At 40.0% G+C, this 21,219-nt stretch overlaps 1 protein-coding gene across 1 annotated transcript in view; it reads right to left on the bottom strand.

Moving 5' to 3' along the window:
- Nucleotides 1-1,954: 1,954 nt before the first annotated feature.
- The window catches only part of LOC117489604 (membrane-associated guanylate kinase, WW and PDZ domain-containing protein 3), a 151,609-nt gene continuing 132,344 nt past the window's right edge, over nucleotides 1,955-21,219 (bottom strand). The window contains exons 9-21 of the mRNA XM_034139057.1: nucleotides 19,406-19,597; nucleotides 18,072-18,710; nucleotides 16,008-16,039; nucleotides 15,169-15,334; nucleotides 14,996-15,090; nucleotides 13,900-14,107; nucleotides 13,203-13,385; nucleotides 12,040-12,225; nucleotides 11,462-11,558; nucleotides 10,389-10,494; nucleotides 8,956-9,093; nucleotides 6,272-6,410; nucleotides 1,955-5,192 (exon numbers count right to left, since the gene is read on the bottom strand). Of these exons, the coding sequence (XP_033994948.1) occupies nucleotides 4,105-5,192; nucleotides 6,272-6,410; nucleotides 8,956-9,093; nucleotides 10,389-10,494; nucleotides 11,462-11,558; nucleotides 12,040-12,225; nucleotides 13,203-13,385; nucleotides 13,900-14,107; nucleotides 14,996-15,090; nucleotides 15,169-15,334; nucleotides 16,008-16,039; nucleotides 18,072-18,710; nucleotides 19,406-19,597 (3,269 nt within the window). The 3' untranslated portion in view covers nucleotides 1,955-4,104. The remainder of the gene's footprint in view (nucleotides 5,193-6,271; nucleotides 6,411-8,955; nucleotides 9,094-10,388; nucleotides 10,495-11,461; nucleotides 11,559-12,039; nucleotides 12,226-13,202; nucleotides 13,386-13,899; nucleotides 14,108-14,995; nucleotides 15,091-15,168; nucleotides 15,335-16,007; nucleotides 16,040-18,071; nucleotides 18,711-19,405; nucleotides 19,598-21,219) is intronic.

Below are 21,219 nucleotides of genomic sequence, written 5' to 3'. Positions count from 1 at the left end.
TTCTATTTTCTTCATATACTTCTCTATGATATAACAGATGTTACAAAAATAAGGGCTACCTTACTTTTTGGGAAATAAATACTTCTTTCCCATATTATTCACCTCTCACAAATCTTCATGAACAACAACATAGCTGTGACGTTTAAGTACTTGTTTCCTGCTGCAATAAATGTCATTTTTCACAAGAAAGAGCTCAAATGCTGCATATTCTTACGATATATTTGTTACAATATGCAAAACTCTCTTTAGAAAACATCTTCTTAGAAAAAATCTAACTGCAAGGAAAATGATAAACTGAGTCAATATATTGTATTCACATTTAAATTGAAGTGTTCCTCCTCTCACCATGTACACTCAACACTTCACTGTAAGTTGGTGACATCTAGTGGTGTGTTAGAGGGAAGGCACTGACTAATGAAAGTAGCAGTGGGATAATCATGGTGTAGCAAAACAACCTTTTCTATGCAACCAGAATTTTGTACAAGGCTATCTTTAGCCATAGACATTAGTAATACTACTACGTACTGCTTGAAACATACTAAAAATCTAGTTTGTTGTTTATTAAACAAAAAAACAGGTGAAAAAGTGCGGGTTGTTCAGGATGAAAGCAAATATGAATGTGTGCCTATTCCCACCTTTAATTGATACTAAATCTATATCAACAAATACTTACCCATTTTAGATAAAGGTTGCATAAAACACAAATACATCTCATATTTGTTCGACATTATGCAGCAGAAGGTCATTTTTTCACACATTAACACATTAGGGTTAGTGAAACGTAATGTTTAGATATTCTTCCTAGGGTGCACATCTGAAAAAACTTAGAATCAAATGTCTATGTTTTCTTTTTGGTTCTTTGCAGACAATTGACCACATCCTCTATGCAATAGTATGAATAGAAATCCAGTTCTGCACAGTTCCAGGCATTTTAAAGCAATTTAAGTCAATTAACAACACATGCAATTCAGACCATTCCGTCTACAGCCATTAAGGCTACTCTACTACGGCTGTATAGAGTTCTGAATGATTCAGTGGCTTTCGTTCACACCAGGGTCAAAGTCAAGGACTTGATGGCAGGGTTCTTGGCAGTTATTCACGGATCAAGTGTTTTTTCTATATTGACGAAAATGTTCAAACAAATTACTGCTGTAGATGCCTGAGGCGGAGACGTGCAATTGCAGCATGAATTAGATGGAATACACTGCAGAAGATATGTTAAACTTTAAGGTAAAAAGGTAAAAAATCTATCATACCTATCATAAATCTATCTTTGATGTTAAGGTTTATAGTTTCAAAGTAAATGAGTCAGTCTTAATTTAAATTAATCAAATTATGAGCTAACCTTAGCAAGCTCATTATGTAGAGTCTTTGATTAACTACTTTTAAATGAAAGAGGCCCTTTACGTTTTTTTTGGTTTTCTATTTCCTGTAGTGTGTTACATAGGTTTGTGTGCATGTAAATGGTCTGCACTTACATCGCAAAAAGAGGTGCTGCAGCAGAGGCACTATGAGAGAAATACAATTGAAACCTTACACCAGTTGTTTCTAATTCAGTATGTGTCTTTCATTCATGTGTTCTGCCTTCTTTGCTCTTCTCATTTCAAATAGGGCCCTATTATTCCAGTGTGCTTTTGAAATACTGATATTTAATGGACACGACGCATACGTGGCATATGATGAGTCTTAGCTTTCTCTTGTAATGGAAAAAGCATCTTCGTGCAGTGGAGCTTTCTCTGTCGAGAAGAGCAGTCGGCTACCATGACAACTGGAAATCTGCCATAGAAACAGGAGCTCTGGCCACTTTTTCATATAAAAGGCGGTGTTGTAGGAAGTGCATAAGAAGCAATTTAATCTAAATGTGTGTACAATTATGACAGAAATAGAATAAAATGGTTTTAATTTCAAATGTTTTATAATGAATTGATTAATTTCAGTACAAGAGGTCCAGAAGGTGTTTTCAGTAAAACTTTATTTTTCAGTGCATGAACGGAACACCATGTCAAGGTCATAGTCTATCCTTTTCAATTATTTTTTAAATATGTTCTCTTTTTTTTTTATACATAAAAAAATAATGGAGCGATTTAATATACCTCTATTTTTTTCCCCCTTGAAAGAGCACTCAGCAAGTATTTATAAAGGTGCTGTACAATGTACAAACATTTACATCTACTGTTCCTACAGAATGTAGAAGATACCACAAGGATTGTTTTTCTAATGAAGCGATGCAAGGCCACAGTATGATACAGAGATGAAATAAAGAAAATCAAAGCAGGTATAGGAGAACAACAGACATACAATAAAAAGGGCATTATCTGACTAACCAGTGACCTGCCTGTACCTGACCCTTAGTTGGATTTCAACCAACCACTATTACTATTGCACAAAACTTACCACTGATTGGCTCATATGTGTCCTCAAGCCATTTTAAACCTGACAGCTAACTCTCTTATACAATCATAGGCTCTTATCACAGTCACGCACAAACCGTAACCACCATTTCACCAACATTGACTTTATCACACGTTTGCTACTTTTCTGTGTTCCCTGAGCTCGTCCTCATATGTCTTTATCTTATAAGCAGTTGTGCTGAGAGTATATTTCCTTTCCTCTGACTGACTTTACAGTGTAATCCGACTATTTCTCATTTTCATTGACCCCATGTTGGAACCAATTGTTTATCTCTTCAGCTCAACAACCATTCAAAAACATAGGAAGTTGTGGTCGTTGTATGCCAGTTTTACATCAGCAGCATCTCAGTAAGCCAACACATTACCCTCTAGGCTCCATTTTCCTTCAAGCTTCCCTGTCAGATCATTATACAGCAGGATTGACAAATACATACATTAAAAACCAAAGGTTAAACCATTAGGGACATGACTCTTGCACATTATAATATAAATTGACATGTTGGCCTTAAAGAGAGAATCTTTAAAAAGAATGAAATAGCTTTATAAAATAATAAACATATTACCGATAAGAATAAAATGGCATTGGTCGCAAGTCAACATCACAAATGAGATACAACTCATGGTCATTCTGATATGCTACAAGGGCAGATGCAGTGCAATGGAATTCAATATATATTTAAGTTAGAATCTGCAAAACATGACACATTCAAATATATATGTAGATATAATATTTCACAATGAGACACGTTTGAGCGATTGCGAACATTTGGTACAGCGGTTTGCGCGTTACCTATACATTTCATGAACTACGAGATCCATGGTAATTCCTAGCACTGAAATATATCGGAGGGATGGTGAAAGCTCAAATAACATGGGACAAATCTCTGGATTCTATATCAAAAATGTGGAATGGCTTGGTTACAGCTACATATACACATATTATTCTATCATCTCAATAAATTACACACTGGTTGGTTATCATACACATGGTAAACAAGATCTCAAACCACAAGTTTATGGTCTTTTTAATGATACTGTTCGTAAGGAGGAGAGTCACGTCTGCAATCGTAGAACAGTCTTGAGTCCCCGGTAAAGTGTATGCTTGCTGGATTGTATTCGAAATGTGCCTGGCGTGGTAAATGAGAACTATAAACAAGAAAATCATCCTCAGTGATGTGCAGAACACGTGCAGTAAAACAAACAGAAGGACCGACTGCATGCAATTGAGCAAACGTTTAAGAAAAAGACAGTCAAAATATTCCCGCTATGAGGCCGAGAGCTAAATGAAACCCGAGGTGACAGTCACACTTGGTGTATACTACAGGCGAGAGGCTAGGGCCTATCTCCTTTTCTTTGCATATGGGTCATTGCATTGTAATGGGTAGTCATGGTTCCACAGGAGGCTCCCAGGATTGGCACATATTCACATTTCAAAATGTCGTGTCTGGTGAGGCCCCGAGCATGCCGCACATGCTTAAGTCTCACATCAAAGATGCTGAAGCAGCGGACAAGGCAGAGGGGGAGTTGCTACATGCCAACACGTTATGTCACAGAGTCCAAAGAGAAAATCTGGAACATGGACCAGCAGGTAATAAAAGTGGCACCATGTTGCCCTGTTTTATGGAAGAACTCAGAAAAACAACCTGCTGAGGGTACTGTTAAATATTCTCAAGTCTGGGTGATTCAATATTTATCACAAAGGGTCTTGAAGGACCTCTGCTTCGGTGAGGATTCTGGCTGAGCTGGGCACTTTCCAAGGGCCGGGGATAATGGGTCCCTTTGGGCTCTGCGGGGTCCCTGGAGAACTGTTTATAGAGGCCACAACGTCTTCCCTACTGCTGACTTCTTTGGAGCAAGCGAATGTGTCTTCTCTTCCTTTTGCCTCTCTTGGTGAAACCACGGACCCTTTTCTACTCCACAAATCTTTAAAATGCAACAGTGATTCTCTTTTGTTGACGGTTCCTTTACTTGAATTCTTGTCTTCCATGGATTTTCCATTAGCATCTCTCTGCCCTGAGTCTTTAGATGTACCTTTCTCGCCTTCTCTGACTTTATGAGATGTCCTGCGGTGCTGAAACTCTCCCCCCACTCTTCTTATGAAACTTTCTTGCTCATGGCCAGGCTCGATCCTTTCTCCTCTCCCTTCCATCTCTCGTCTTTGTGAGTATTTTCTGGTCTCAATGGTCCCCCCTTTGCCATTTTTCTTTTCATGATCCAAGCTCTCTCTGCTAGAGGAGCCTTTTAATCTTCTCTGGGCGCATTGTGGATGTTCCGCACGCTGCACTGTTGAAGCCGCTTGCTGTGCAGCTGGAGGAGACTTTCTAGGGCTTGTGGATCGTGTTTTTGTCTGAGACATCCTTTTCCTAGTCAGCGTTTCTTCCTTCGGCTGACTCTCAGTCTTTTTGGGACCGTGATGCTGCTCTTTGGCTTTAGGAAATGTCTCCCCTGTGTTCTTTGGGCTGCTTAGCTCTCTGGGGTCCTTAGGGGGCCTGGTCCTTCTGTAGAAGTTCATATGCTCAGGGGAGGCGGGAGAGAGCCTGTCTGCCTCTTTCTCTGACCTCTCACCACTCTCCTTCACTGAGTCCAAACCCCTGCTGCGGGGCTTGTGGCCTTGGGGGGAGATGCTGCTCCAGCTGTGCGAATGTTTCAGATTGCTGGAGAAGGGAGGGGAAACAAAGTTGGAAGCCCCGGTGGGATATGGAGAGGAGAGGGGTGATGTGTCTGATAAAAACACCTCTCCGGGAGAGCTTACAGGTGAAATGACTTTTTGATCATGTTGACCTGAGAAAAAAAGCACACATTTTACATTAAGACTCATTAAGGGCATACAATAATTTGAATACACACACAAAAAAAGAAATTTAGCAAGAAAGGTTAACAGAAGGAAAAGAGACAAGAATTACCAAGGTAAAAGAGAAGCAGCAAGTAAAAGCAGTGAAGATGTTAGTGTTGATGCTCAGTGTAGTAGCACAGAGTAGAAGAAGCTGTACTACCTGCATCAGGGGCAAGAGAAGAAGAGCCAAAATAAATCAAATGGTTAGAGATTCAATGCATAAATAAAAAAGTCAATAAAGAAAGTACATTTAAGTCGATACGGGCAGTGTTCCAAAATAGGCTCGGGAAACAAACAAAAGGATGGAGTCATTATCATTAGCTAAACGTTAGGAGTATTTATGTATTCAGCATGTATTTAACTACTGTGTCCTTCCCCGTAAACACATTTACAGTAGTAGATACATCCAATCTAGTTGTTAACATACTTTAATTGCGTTAATCTAACGTGCAACATTCTACATTTGGACGGAACCAGGCAAGGTAGTTTTTATGCTAATAGGCAACTTGCTCTCGTCTTAAAGGGGCCCTATTATGCTCATTTTTTGTTTCATTTTTGTATTTTGTGCCTTAACTGTGTGGGAGAAAAACTCCCTCTGGAGCATTTACATGGAAAAAAACATATATTACACTACAGGAAAGGGAAAACCCAAAAAAGCATAATATGGCCCCTTTAACTTTGACAGACAGACAGGACAATGATATCAAGGTCCTTTATAGCTCTCTGTAAAAAGTAAATAAACGTATTTCCCAAGCTATGCCTTTAAGGAGTTTGTAAAGAAAAAACGACAATACCTCTTGGAGAAAATAAAGGATTTTATGCCAGATATAAATTAAATATGTAAATGTAATTAGGTCAACTAAGTACTAAAGTTCCCCTACTATCCTTCACTCTGCCAAAAAAGACAAACTAGCAACAGCTTTCTAGGCCCGAGAGCAGTCTGTATTGACTTGTAAACTAAAAGTTAATTGGTCTCTGTTCTGTATGCTATAACCATCATTGATTTAATGGTGTGTGTAGTACTTACTGCCGTCCTGGGCCAGGCCCGCCCCTGGTCTCAGCAGCAGCACCACTTTGCTTCCTCCAGCCTGGATCAGCTCGATAGCCCGGGTGTGAGAGATGCCGCGTGCCGGCTCCCCGTTAATCTCCACTATCTCATCTCCAACCTGTCAGTAAAAACAGAACAGACAATTACCAAACAGAAACAAATCTGATCGAAACCTAGTTTACTCCGCTGTGCATACATTCCCACTTTCACTCAAACAAACAGAAGAGGTATGCCTTCACAAACACGCTACATATCTAAGTATCTAAATTGCACACACAGCCTTGTAATACCCCGGAGGTATCGCCTATTATTGGAGACAAAATACCTCGTGATAAACAGTGTAAACATGTCATCCTGTTAGGATCTAATCAGTGTTGACATTTGTCTCCACCCTTGGCTAGGCAAAGTTATGCACAGATCACAGCTTGGCAAGCCTGAGATGGATTTCAGCCAGCAGCTTCTCATCTGTTCCCTCACTGCACCGTCTCCCCTCTCATCCTGACAATAACAGAGGGATTACTTCATGGCCATGGGGGGATTTTAATTTAGCCGAACCTCTTTCAGACAGAAAAAAGTACAGGGTCCCTCACAGTGTGAACTTTCCTGGAAATGGACAGCGTCATACATCAGGCTCTCTCATACACTGTTCATAGATACACCATGAGAAACTAATGCACTGTGTATATCCCAGAAAATATATCTTGAATGTATTGTAGTATTTATGACCGAGGAAGTACAATAGTAGTAAGTAGGTTGAAGTGGATGAATGGGTCCAAAAACACTCAGCCTTTCGTCCAGGAGACCACTGGCACTTGTTCACGTAACTTCTGTACTTCAGTGACGCATCTTCTGTAGTTTATTTAAACCTAACATGACTTATTTGTGACTTCAGGGTTGGGAGGGTTCCTATAAAAGTTAATTCAGTTACAATTACTAGTTAAAAAAATAAATGAAATGTTACCTGATTACTTTCTGTTACTTTCAGATGACCTCAATATCAAATACAACACAAATAAATGCAAGAGAAAAAAATGTGTCATCTTAAATTATAGGGTAGGCCTACAGAGTAAAACAGTTTACAAATGCTGTTTAAGTTTAACACATGAATTAAAAGCAAACACAGTATCTTTGTTCAATAAATCAGGTGTCCACTTACTGCATTAAAATATATTTAAAATAAAAAAAGAGTGAAAGTAGTCTAAATGAAAACCTAAAGAACATTTTAGGCATTACATCTACCAGTAATATATTGATCGGTATTTTAAAATGCATTGTGACATTGTAATCCTGTTAGTTATCCCAATGTTTTTTAAATGTAACAGTAATCAGATTTATTTTTGTGTGATTTAGCCGCAAGCCACATTCTTAACCTAAACATAGCCAGCATTTTTGTTTTCCCTTATTGTAACCACCAGAGCGCAGATTGACATGTTTCTAGACATTCGTAGGTAAACACACACAAAATGTGGAATAACTTCCCGTGAGGTATCACATTACCCATATGATCATACGTTGCCTCAGTGAGAAAGACAGACAGACACACACTCAAGGAAACACTAGCTTGAAAAAAATACAAGATAGACATCTATTATAATAAGCAAGAAAAGAATCCAATCAAATCTTAAAATAGAGGCCTAAGACCATCTCTCCACTCTCTCTCTTATTGTGCAGCTTGGAGATCTTGAATTACTTGCTAAATGAAAGCGAAAACAAGTGTAAACACATTTTAGCTGAAAGCACCACAACATTAGACCCTGAACACTGTAACTGGCAGTTGTTGTAACTCTATTCATTAGTTTTATCCATTACATTACATTGCATTTAGCTGACACTTTTATCCAAAGCGACTTACAATCCCTGGTGCATTCAGCACACTGCAACAGAACTAATATTTGTTTTACTGCTCTCCTTCATAAACGAGTAAATGTGCAACATTTTTAATGTAATTCTCAGTATAATAGCTTAGCAAACTGTATAACAATATGAAATGTAGCAAAATGAGCTCCCAAGGAACGCATTAACTTTGATTTAGTCAGTTTCTTTTGCTTCTTGTTGATAAAGTCTCTGTGGATGGTGATACCTGTCTGTCGATCATTCAGTCTGCCTGCCATACACTTTGTCCCACAGCAAGACATCTTAACATTAATATTCATTGTCCAGAAAGAATGAATCTTAATAGTTTTATGACCGTCTGACCTTTACATTTAAATGTTAGAACATTTTATGTGCTTTCCCGTTGTGCAACTATGCACACAAGATATCTCATAATCTGATATGTGAATTTCAATGAAATACTCCAAGCAGATTCATTAACTCTCAGAGATAATGAGCGAGAAAATAATGACCCCATGGCCTTTCTTGTAGCTCATCCCTGAGGGGACTCCGTATGCTGTCAGCCCCTCCACTGTGAAGAGTCTAAGAATAGCGTAATTAGCAATATGTTGTTTTTTCCATCCAACACTGAGTATATGTAGAGTCATTGGTTAACTGGAAAAAATGATATCCAGATAAAGAAATAAAACATTCATAGATATCGTAAAGCATGTTTATTTTTCCAGGTTGTTCCAGCAGTACGAACCAATTCCAGTCCTCATAGGTCAGAGTTGATATAAGGAATTATTATAAAGGAAATATATTTATTATATTATATAGGAAGCACTCACATGGATCCTTCCATCCAGCTGAGCGGCTCCGTCCTCAGCCAGTCTCAGGATGTACAGGCCCATGTTGTACTCTGTTCCCCCCCGCAGGCTAAAGCCAAAGCCCCTGGGACCCCTCTCCAACTCCACTGTCAGGCAACCCTGCACCATTAAACACAACACAAGTCATCAATACACTCAGACAGATAAAGACATGCAATAACATGTACACACTCATGCACATAACATTTCCATGAAACCACATATACTTGCTGGGCTTAATGAATACTTCCTGTGATAAAACAAGTTCAGGGTGCAGTTTCTTTAGATGGAAAACGTCATTGTAAAACATTCTTGTTTAATTATTGCCCTTTTTTTGTTCTTTTGTATCTTTTCAGGCCAAATGGTCCTTCAGATCGGTGATGTCTCATCAGTCTCAGTGAATGTTCTATTGATTTGAGATGTCATTAATGATTCCCTCTTCTCTGAATGGCTTTATTCTTTGTTTATATTGATCGGAAAGTAACGTCATTTGAAACTATAACAAGAGAAGGCAATATAAAGAAATACAAATGTTTAATAGTGCCCCTTAACACTAGAACCGCCAGGGGTCGCTGTATACCTAAAACCGCCAACGGGTAAAATGTACCCGCTATTAGAATGCATTGATTTTCAAGGTACAATGTTTTTTATTCATCATACTAGAACACAGGGTTAACAGTGAGTTTTGATCACACAATGATGAAACTTCTACCAATAGAATCTGTGGACTCTCAGCTTTCATATTATATATTTGCGCAGATAGCATGAAGCATGAAATATCGCTAACGTGAGTTATGTGCATAGTGTCTCTCTATCTATAACTATCTATCTATCTATCTCCAAGAGAGTCAAAGTGCCAACTTCTGGGCAACCCTGACACTTCTTCTCGCTACATTGTGAGCATACACTTTGGGAGCTAACATTATGTATCAAGAGTTACAATTCTGGGTATAAGACACAATTCAATATCATTTACAGAGAATATATGAAAGATGTTCTGGCCTTGTAGCCTGAATGAATAGATAAGGGCTCAAAAATACAAAAAATAGTGTGAGATTCATTGAATGGGAACACAGGAATAGAAAGTATGAAAGTTATAAATGATAAAAGCAAGAGAAATAGTGTCCTTGGCGGAAAAAATATTAAAACCTTTAGAAGAACATAGACGCTTCTAGCATTCACACCTAATGAATGCAGAATCCATGAAGTCAATGTAAGTCAATGTAATGTATCTGGGCAATGTGTCGAAACAAAAAGGAGGTCAAAGCTTTACAGTAGGTGTTGGGAACATTATGTTTTATTGTAAGAAAAAGATAAACATTCATAAATGTTCGAGCTTGCATGCCTATTATTTACAACCTTCAGATATTTGAAAAGAAAACGTATAGTAGAAGAAATAGGAGAGATACTCTTACCTGATTGGGTCCCGTCACACACATCGTTCCCTGCTCACTCAGTGGAAGAGTTTTGTGGTCAGACCAGTTGACAGCCTCCCTTTTCTCTTCCAGGTCCAGGTTATAACTAAAAAAAAACAACAGATATTTCTTCAGTAACACATGTTGTACAAATCTTGCTAAAGGCCACAAACACAAAAAGCCATTATGCAAATCTAAAATGTATTAAATGCTGGATTTTTAAGAGGCACTATTATGCAGATTTTCAGGTTCACATTGTATCTTGTGCCTCTACTGTGACATGTTTACTTGCTTTAATGCTCTTTATATTTCTCATACTGCCTGTGTTGCAGCACCTCTTTTCACCCTCTGTCTGAAACCAGAGCCTTGTCACTATGTAATAAACAACCTACTGTATAGAACACACTACAGGAAAGGGAAAACCCCCAAAAGCATAATAGGGCCTCTTTAAGTAGCAGAGGGCAGTTTTTTCAAATACTGAATATATTGTATTCCACACGTTTGTGTTTATTCAGCTGTTTTCTTTTTTAGAGGAATATTCTCTAGTTGTTTGCTCTGAGGGCACCCCTCCCTCTTCCACATATTATTTCATGTTGAGTGTAAATACAGAGGGTGTTTTATGGTTTATAAGGGCAGCTAGCTATATCATTGTATTAATATTACCAAAACCATAACCATAAACATAAAGGGATTTACTTTTAATCGTATGGGGGGTTCTTGTTGTGTTTATTGTTGTGCTCTTTTGCATAACATCCTCAGGAAAAAAGTGGGGGTTAGAGCAGAAAGTGAGAGGAAAGAGGAGTTGGCCATTACAATGTGGAGAGAAATACATGAATGTGAATTTTAAAGCAGAGATGGTGGGAGTAAAAAAAAACAGCTGACGAAAAACAAGACAAGCTTCATTCCTGGGAGAGCTATGCACAAGGGGGTTATTCTAGTTTGACCGTAATTATTTAGGGTTGGGTCAATATGCAAGAGATGTTTTGAAAGTTTCAAAGGCCCTTTACTCCCGGGGACTGAAAGCTTTGTATTTCCCTTTTCTTGTATGCCTTTATTTTGAGTGAGATTGTTACCGTTCATCCTGTAGTGCTGACCTTTGACCCAGGGTTCTGTGCTGAAGAGCTGGACTCTGCTTAGCTGAACTCGCTCCAGATGGAGGGCCCTTGTATTCTAAAAAAAAACATTTTCAAGTTAAAGAAATCGGTGTGAAAGAGAATATATAATAAAAATGTCTATAACCTTTTTTTAATTGTAATTTTAAGATGAAGAAACAATACTTTCGAATATGGTCAACAACAAGAAGATGCAGCATTCCAAAAAAGAATTATCATCAGACTTAGCTGTCTTACTAAATGTGTTAGTATTACATTAACATGTTTGATTGAATGACCAAGGTTTCTTTTTCATTAATCTAACATTTTCAGATGAATAGGGTTTATTTTTATAAATGTTTGAATACCTCCATTAGAACTAAATCTGTAATACTGACAGTAAACTATTAATATTCTCTAACTAGTTTGATAGCTTTGATTAAATGCCTTCAAAAACGAATTTCCCTGTTGCTGACAATAAAGTAAAAACATTTGAATTGAACCAAATTGATGACAATACCAACATAGTCCTGCAGACATGTGCACCCAGAGATACCCACCGTCCTCAGGAACCACAGTGAGGGTGACCACGTTGCCGGCCTCCTTGATGAGCAGCACGATGTCGTTGTGAGAGAGCTCGATGATGGAGCGCCCGTTGACCGCTGAGATACGATCTCCGACGTGCAGCAGGCCGCAGCGATCCGTGGGACTGCCATCAATGATTCGCCCGATTTTGTGTGGAATGACTGAAATGGTAAATATGAAGAGAAATGACACATTACCACGTAGATGTAGCAGATATTGTGAACAAAGAAAATGTGTCTAGAAAATCAATATAATGGGAGTTTTTATTGTCAAAGCAAAACTGCTTTAGGCTTGTTTAAATCTGGTTGAGGTCTTGAATTGTTCAATGAGTGAGAGTGTTAGTTGTGGAAATGTTTTTATCAGACATGAATATGTTTATTTTTTGTTCATTGTCACATATTTGGTATTTTCAAAGTCCTTCACACTTGGCTTTTTGAGGAAGCTAAATATTCCTGACTCCAACCAAGAATTGACTCGCTTCTGGGCTAAGGGTAACACATAGAAAATTGTTTTTCCTACTGCAGATATATGTGGTTATATATATGATTCTGTATGATGTGGGATACACTCTATAAAGTGAATAACTGGTTACTTTATGTAATATGGCATAGCAATGTCTATGTGAGCTGGAACAAGATCTAATCTGAATTATATATTAAAGTAAAGACAATCAAGATCATTTAGTTTGTTCTATTATTCATTTAAGTCCCAATTGACTTGGTGTACACGTTTTTTACATCAGTATGTATCACCTATGGAAGATGAGCGAATCATGGTTTGTTCTATGCGTTAGGCACTACTATTAAATATACAGCAGCTTATATAAATCCTAGAGATCCTCCTTCTCTGCTACAAATAAAAATACATTATATTTTGCAATGACATCAGCAAACCAGGCATCAATATGTTTTTCTCCTATTGTCTTTGATACCACTGGACTATATAAGGATTATATGATGATACAAATATTGTGGGATCATCCATTTTGCAGTAGTAGCAATTTCCAGAGGGATAAAAAACCTTTTAACTGCTTTTTTTTTTTTTTTTTTACATCTAGACATCTACATTTCCACCAAATATAAGCCTAAAACGTATATTGTAAATGATTGTTGCAGGATTTGAGAATCTAAACACTCACCTCCATGCGGCGGTTTGCTCTTGGAGGTGAGGATGACGAAGCCAAAGCCCTCAGATTCTTTGCGGTGGAGTGTGATGTCAAAAGACTCGTGGTCCAGATCGCAGGGCATTGGCAGGTGAGGTAGTTTCGGAGAACCGTTCACCAGCACTGGAGCCATTTCCAGAGCCTCTTCATCGTTCACATCTGAAATAAAAGGATACAGATGTTATTTGTGTTTTGTGCAACTTTGTATTTGCCTGCATTCCTGAGGGTTTTTATAGAACCGACTGGAGTTTATTGTGTGCTCATGTACAATAAATATGCAGATAAAAGTGGTGTCTTGAAAGTGCGGCGGTGTCATTTACAGAGTGTGGATGTTGAAGCTGGTTGCCAATAACTACCAAAGACAATATCTAAAATTAAAGCTGTGATATTACTTTAGATAAAACAAACAGCATGCCCAGTGCTCAAACAGCTTCATCTTGGACCAGCTATACCCATTTATTAGAAGACAACTTCTGATTAATTATCTTTTTTTAAAACACACATCTTTATTTTAACCACTAAGCAATGCTGTCACTGTCAAAATATAAAGTGAGCCAGAGGATTTTTTTTCCGGATGTCCAACGTGGTGTTAAGAGCAACACATTTATCATGATCTAAATATAACAGTGTCAGGTTTTTAAGTGTATCAGGTGTTGTTCTACTTGTTACCCACCTCTGTATATGACCTTCCTGCGGATAGTCAACATAACTTGACCGTTGCGGGCAGCGTTGGTCATCAGATCCAGCACCTGCTTGTGCGAACGACCTTTCACCATCACACCATCGATGCCAATGAGCTCGTCTCCCGCTCTCAGGCGACCATCCTTCTCTGCTGCTCCGTTGGGCACAATGGCCCCGATGTACACCTGGGGAAACACATTCTGATGGAGGGTTAGTATGAGGGAGAACTGGCCTTTGAGGAAAAATATGATTTATTAATCATTAAGGTGCAGAAGTTGTGAAAATGTAGAGACAAACAAGTGCAATCTTTGACTACACAACGTGTTATTTACACATCTAAAACCTCCACAAGAAAAATAGTTACTCTCAGTATTCTATGTTTCAGTACCACACTGACACTGTCAACTGTTACTGTGTGTGTTAGTGTGAAAGTATTACATCACAGAAAAGGCACATAAGTTGATTTCAAGGGTTTACCAAAGCCAATGGTGAACTATGTCATTATAGTCTGATACTAAGGTGTCCTGTTCCTGCTGCTATTTTGTTTCCTGTTTTTTTTAAATATATGTTTTACTTTTGTCTTGTTTTAGTTCCTGTCTCTGTGTTTTCCCGCCTGTTGGATTGTCAATTTATTTTCACATGCAACCTCTTGAGTTTACCATGCCTTCCCCAGCTGTGTTGTGTCTTTGTGCTTCGTGCTGTGTGTATATGTGCCCATCTTCCCTAGTATCTTCATTGTCAGTTGGTCATCTATTTTTCCCTGGTGTTGTTCGGTCAGTCGCACTTCCTGGTTTTCTGTCTCCATATTATTCTGGATTTCCTCATCTGTCCTAGTGTTCTCATAGTCTTCCCAGTTTGTTCCTTATTTTTTGTATCAGCTTTCATTTAATAAAGCTTGCTTTTTGTTTTATACTTTTATACCTTCTTCCTCTCTTTCATACTGCCTTTGGGTCCTGATTTTCTACCCCCATGACAAAAGGCACTTCAAATCAAATAAATTGGGATGTCCCTTTCCTTATAAAGTAATCTTTCCATAATATAAATCAAAATAGTTAAAACAAACATATGTATTTGTCATATATACTTACTGGCTGTTGTGGACCTTCTCCTCCCAGAACACGGAAGCCAAAGCCGGTTTCAATGTCTCTCTTGAGAAAAACGTCTATGTCTTTGGTGTAAGGCTCTGTGGACAGAGGTATCACAGTTTCAGGTTCAAAAACAACTTCTGAGAACAATTCAAGCTGTGTTTGTCTTCACTTACGTCTGCTCTCCAGCAGGGCTTTGGACTTCAGGTACATCTCCGTGGCCTCTCGTTTGGGGGAGTCGATGGAGCGCAGGGTGCTCGTGTTGGAGTGGTAAGGCAGTGCCTGGGGGGCTGAGTCTGTGAGGCAGTCCAGAGTCTCTGTACTGGCTGTCATTTCCTGCCTCTGAAAATACACACCATCAATACTACATGTTGCTTTCAGCATTGTTATTTTTGGACACATTCATTTTAGAAGTTCATTAGATCACACACCCTTTGTATCCACCAATAAAGGACATCACACTTTGTATTGATAGTCTCAACAGCTCATTATCCCAGACAAGGGGCTGAGCATCTGATAGTGATAGATTACCGAGAGAAATAAAGGTCAATTGACTTCCACTAATTTTTCCTTTCACTTTGTATTCCTACAATTGTGATGAAGGCTTAGCAATGAGATTTTAATGCAATTAAAAATCCATGGGAAAACTAAAGATTTTCCTTGTGGACCCCATTCAGGGGGAAAGGGCAATTTCTTTATCTGAAACTGTTGTATTAATAATACCGCCATATCTAAAGAGGCTCATCCATGCTTCATTACCATTGCAATCCCCTGACAATAGCCCTAAGAATACGAATACTGAAAGGAAGTAATTAAGAGCGTTTTTCAGAGCAAACAAAAGGAGTCGCCCAGAAACATAATCAATATTCAAATTTATTGCTATCATTTAATTCGATGCAACAGAGGCTTACTGGTTAAGCTGAAGGACAAAACGCTTTGAAATTAAATTGGGGGGGATAAGTCCCCAAAGGGGGAAACAATAGTGAGGAAATAGGAAAAGATATATTTTACTCACAGGCTTGAGACTCTTCACAGGGGATGTTTGACCTATGAAGAGACACAGATAGGAATATGGTCAGGAATACAGATATGATTTGGAAAAAACAACAATCACTGAACCACCAGATGGCACTGCCTCTTTGGCTGAGAAACAGCAGCAATGAGCATATAAATAAACCAGTACAAAACTCAAGAGGTGTACTGACTTAAGAATGCTCCATTAAGAAATATGCATCCATGTGCGATTAAACATACATAGGGAATATAAATGTGCTGGAGTGCGGACTTCATAGTGGAAGCCCACTGCAGGGCTGAGAAAGCGGGTGAGCGCATTAGAGATTCATGCATATAATTCAATGACTGATAATTCTCTCCTCTCTCTCTCTGTTCGCTGTACAGTACACCCACACGCTCCATCTCCAGCGCTCAGATTCTTCCCTACAGATCATCTCGTACAGCCCCCCTCCCATCGACTCCCCGCATTAACTGGATTAACAAACACTCCTCTGGAGCCCACAGCCCTGTGGGGGCTCCAGAGGAGGGGACCAACACTTGGCTTGATGAGGGGTTAATGGAGCCTGATGTAAAAGGGGGGAGACACAGCAGCATTTTTCTGCTCCAATGCGAAATTCCCAATCCAGCATCAGATCCATCGAAGGCACATAAAGGACGATATGGCTATGCACACACCTGAAACACACTTTTCTCCTTCCATCCTTCCTATAGGCTTGGACTTTTCTGTGTGTATTGATGCCCACTACACACACACACACACAAGGATCCTAAGCCAAATGCCATTGTCTAATGAGGGTTAAAGCCAGCATTAGCTCTGCAATTGGGCAAGCTAAATACATCTGAGCCCTGTTTGCTTTGACTGTGGGATCATGCAGTGCATTAGGGGAGTAGGCCATGGTGATGGTGGCACAGCAGTGAGGTTGAGAAGTGGGAGAGGAGAGACGAGAGTTGGGGCGTGGCTGCAGGGAGGAGGCCCCTGTCTCTCCAGACATTTAGCCATGGCTCTTTAAGGGGCCATGGATGTAGAGGCATCCAAAAGTCCTCTACGCCCCGCTGATGATCAAAGCCAATCCAGGGTTCATCGATTTAAGCAGTGATTCCCCGGGGCGGCTGAAGATGATGTAGGAGACATCTGAAGGGTGCCTTTACTCCTCCCTCTCTGCTTTAGATTCAGGCACAACCCCACGCTTATGTAATTCCTGCTCTCAGACTTGTAACAGACTGCATTACGCCTGGATGGGTGTCGTCATAAACAGAGCAGAGTTGCGAGGAGACACACAGGAGGAGTGCTCGAGATTTTCCCCAGATGTACATGTACAGTTTGCAAATGCGAAGAGGCTGCATGTGACGGCGATAAATGGGGCTCAGTCAGTCGGATCGAGTCGGATCACGTCTACTCTATTGTGGTGACCTTCTACAGGTTGCAGACGCAGTGGCATCACACAGGTTTCTACAAAGCAGTGTGTTCAGTCAATGCCCCCCCGACCAGCCACTACAACACCTCACCTCCTGTCAGTATCAGCACTCTGAGCTCACCCCACATGGGCCCTGTTGAATTGACAGCAGTAGTATTGACAAGTATTTAAGTACGATTAGGAAAATGTAATTAAAGTATTAGGAGTAAAAGTAAATATTGCAGAAAAAACTCAAAAAATTGTATTTTAAAGCAAAACCAGCACATTTTCACATTAGGAATCTGGAACTGTGAAACATTTTGAACAACAAACGTATTAATTCCAATACAAATTCAGTTAACCCAACACATAGTTTTAGTTATACTTAAATATAAGGTTGGATGGTTTAATATAAACCAAATAATCATATTTTAAAACGTTTTTCTAAGTATTGGGTGTCAAAATCTGAATTTATAAAATAACTAGTAAAATAGATGTTTTGGAGTAAAAAGTACATAATATGCTTCCTAAGTGTTGTAGATGGAGTAAAAGAATAAAGTAGTATAAAATGAAAATACTCCACTTTCTAGAACTGATTGAAAACCATGGCAAATCGCATTCAAAAGCGCATTAAAGCACGAGAATTCATAATTTTTCTTCCAGTGTCTCACCTCCTCGCAGCACTAGCACGTTGACCTCGCTGCCCACCGGTAAGTCTTTGAGGATGTCCACCACTTGGGCGTGGCTCAGCGTTTGGACGTTTTGCCTGTTGATCTCCTTAATCACGTCTCCTTTCTGCAGGCCGCGACACCACTGGGCGTCCAGGATCATCTTCACCTTCTGGCCCAGCGGGCAGTCGGCAATGGCAAACCCGAACCCCCCGGGCCCCTTAATCAGCGGCACGCTCACCAGCTCCGGCTGCAGCAGCCCTGCCACCACCTCCCCGTGCCTCCCGTTGGGCAAGGCCGCCACCACGGGCCGGCCGCTAGCATCCGTGGTGACGTAGTGGAGCTCCTGAGAGGAGCCGTGGAGGACGTCGCCCTTCACGAGCAGCGGCTGCCCGTTGATCAGGGGCACGGCCGTCACCACCTCCCCGCCATGCAGGGCCTGCTGAGGCTGGGTTGCCGGTGGGAGAGGGGGAGGTGGAAGAGGGTCGTCGCTGCTTAGATCCACATCTGGAGGAAGCGGGTAGCCACGGCAAAGAACCATGTCTACATACTGGTTGATGGGAATGGATTGGAACATCTGCACAACCTCTGGATGGGTTTTTCCAAGCACTGACATCCCGTTAATCTCAACAATCACATCACCTAAAAGAGGGGGAGAAAAAGTGATTCACTTTTGGTATTTAATCCAGACATCACGTCTCTACATTTTGATTGGAAAGCACTTATTCTTTCCTTTGTCAGTTGGATCTTTCTTCTAAAATGTCCCTTTCCTCTTCACTGCTCTCTCAGATATGTCATTTTGACAGCTCCCTGTACCTCTTCCCCTTCCTTTTATCTTCAGTCTACCATTCAGTGCTTCTTTATTCCTGTCCCGCCTTCATACACTCTATTGTTGAGCAGACCAGAACAGCACTCTCTGCCACAACTGCGCGGAAGGGAGACGGGTGTAGATTTCCGTCACATCGCACCATTGTACCCATCACACACACACAGAGCTGACAGCTGTTTATGTAGACAGTCGCAAGGCAATGGCAAGATCAGAAACAAAACAACAAAGGCGGCACATGGCTTCCCACCCACCATAATCAGACTGTCTGCTATAAACCTAAACCCTTGACAGAGCTAGAGTTGCTGTTATTGCTTCTTTGTTGAACACATGGGACAGTGTTAGGTTAAGTGAACACTGCAGAGGTAACACCTCCAGGTGCATCATGGTAGCGGTTGGCTGTAAAATCAATTTTTTTCTAATATCACAGAAATTAGAAGCTTTAAACTCATCCATCTTCCGGCCAGCTAAATGAGATTTAAGTGTTTAGGTGTACATCTGCTTTGCTCACCAGAGGCCATCTTGTTGTCGTGGGCAGCAGGGCCGTCGCTAAGCACGTTTTTCACCTGCAGAAACTCATCAGTGCGGTCTCCTCCGATGATGGTGAATCCAAACCCTTGGGGGCTCTTCTTCAGTGCTGTGTGGTACATCTCCCCCTTTAGTTCGCTGGGGTCTGAAGTGAAGCTGAACCCACCTCCCTTACCTGCAAACAAAGAGCACATGTGTGTGTACAATGGCTGTTTGTAAAGAGCGTATGGAGAGGGAGGTGTTAGAAGTGAAACGACAAGCTATATTAAACTATTTAAATCTCCAAACAGCGTTGACATAAAAATGGAGCAACACAGATTAATACATTCATATCCCCCTTGAAAGACAACACAATTCTTCCATGTCTGCATTGAATGTCAATGATGACACACATTATGTGCTGAGGAACAACATAGTAATTAGTCACTTCTAATTAACAGGCATGATGTACATGTCTAAACTAGATAAACCCATCAACAGGGACCTTGTTGTGTATCCCTTGATATGAGCACAGACACACAGATACAATCATATAAATGTGAGCTTAAGATGGTAATTCACTTGCTACCGGTTTTGTGCTTCCACTTTTTACAGAACCATGGAGCAGAACAGTAATTGAATACCTCTGACAGTGTTCTCCTACTGCAGTCAATGATGCAGAAAAAAAGAGGTTTGTCATTGTAGACTTTTTATAACTTGAGTAAGGAACAACTTAAGGTCAGTAGCAACATCAATACGGACCAGCAGCTCGGCTGTGGCATACGCTATACTCTAGATAACCAACTGTCAGGGTCACACTGAATTAAACGGAGCAGCTTCCCTATCTGGCATTACTGCGGTATCAGCACTTTAGATCATGGACACTCCATTTTTCCCTTGCTGCTTGATGGACTCTGGCCTTTACTGCGTTATAGCTTTGAATCAAACACACTAAAACTGAAGCCAGAGGGTGATATATGATGCACATTCTAGCAACTTTGCGTTATTTGAGAGCTTTGGATGTAGCTGGATGTGGCAATTGAATGCAAGAAATATCCTTAAGGTTTTAGAAATGGTGCATATCTTTTTAAAGACGCTACCAGTTTATTTATGTACAACATTGTTTGATTGCAGCAAAACAACCTCAAAGCTCACAGGACAAAATACCATTACTAGTAATACAATAGTTACAGAAAAGCTGGCATTATACTTTAAATTCCTTATTGGCAACAAATCCCATCAAAAGACCAAAACCAATAACGTTTTTATCTGTATACGCACTCACGCTCATATACTGCTATAGAAGCAGAAGATTGCCATTGTTTTTTATATTAAAAGAGAAAGAAAAAATATATCTTTAAACAGCCTGGAAATGTACTTTTTGAAAATATTCCTGAGGAGTAAATAGTGCATTTGTTGTGGACTTTTAGAGTGTGTGTTCATGGAAAGGAAGAACAATGCCAACCAGTGTATTTATGTGGTTTTTTAACAGCTGTTGGACAAGAGTGGAGGAATACAAAAATATAAGCCTTAAACTACATAGACAATGATTGTAATTAAGATCAATTTGTCAATTAAGTCTTGTGAAATGCTCCGGTGAAAGATGGCCGCCTTGTCTTTTGGCTCCTCTCCAACTTTGCCCTTTTTCGTATTCTGTTTGTGTTTATTTACTTTTTGCCGTTTGCTTTTAACATGGTTCGCAACATGCAAGCCGACCGCACTAACTCTGCTATACAATATAGCAGAGAGGAACTTCTTCACATCCGAAACTTCGTGGACAATAACCCACCGACAGACAATGGAGATTCGTCATGGCTA

The sequence above is a fragment of the Trematomus bernacchii genome, unplaced genomic scaffold (genome assembly GCF_902827165.1).
Source record: "Trematomus bernacchii unplaced genomic scaffold, fTreBer1.1, whole genome shotgun sequence".
Classification (NCBI taxonomy): Eukaryota; Metazoa; Chordata; class Actinopteri; order Perciformes; family Nototheniidae; genus Trematomus; species Trematomus bernacchii.
The sequence above is the reverse complement of the archived record's forward strand: the minus strand, read 5'-3'. Positions and strand labels throughout refer to the sequence as shown.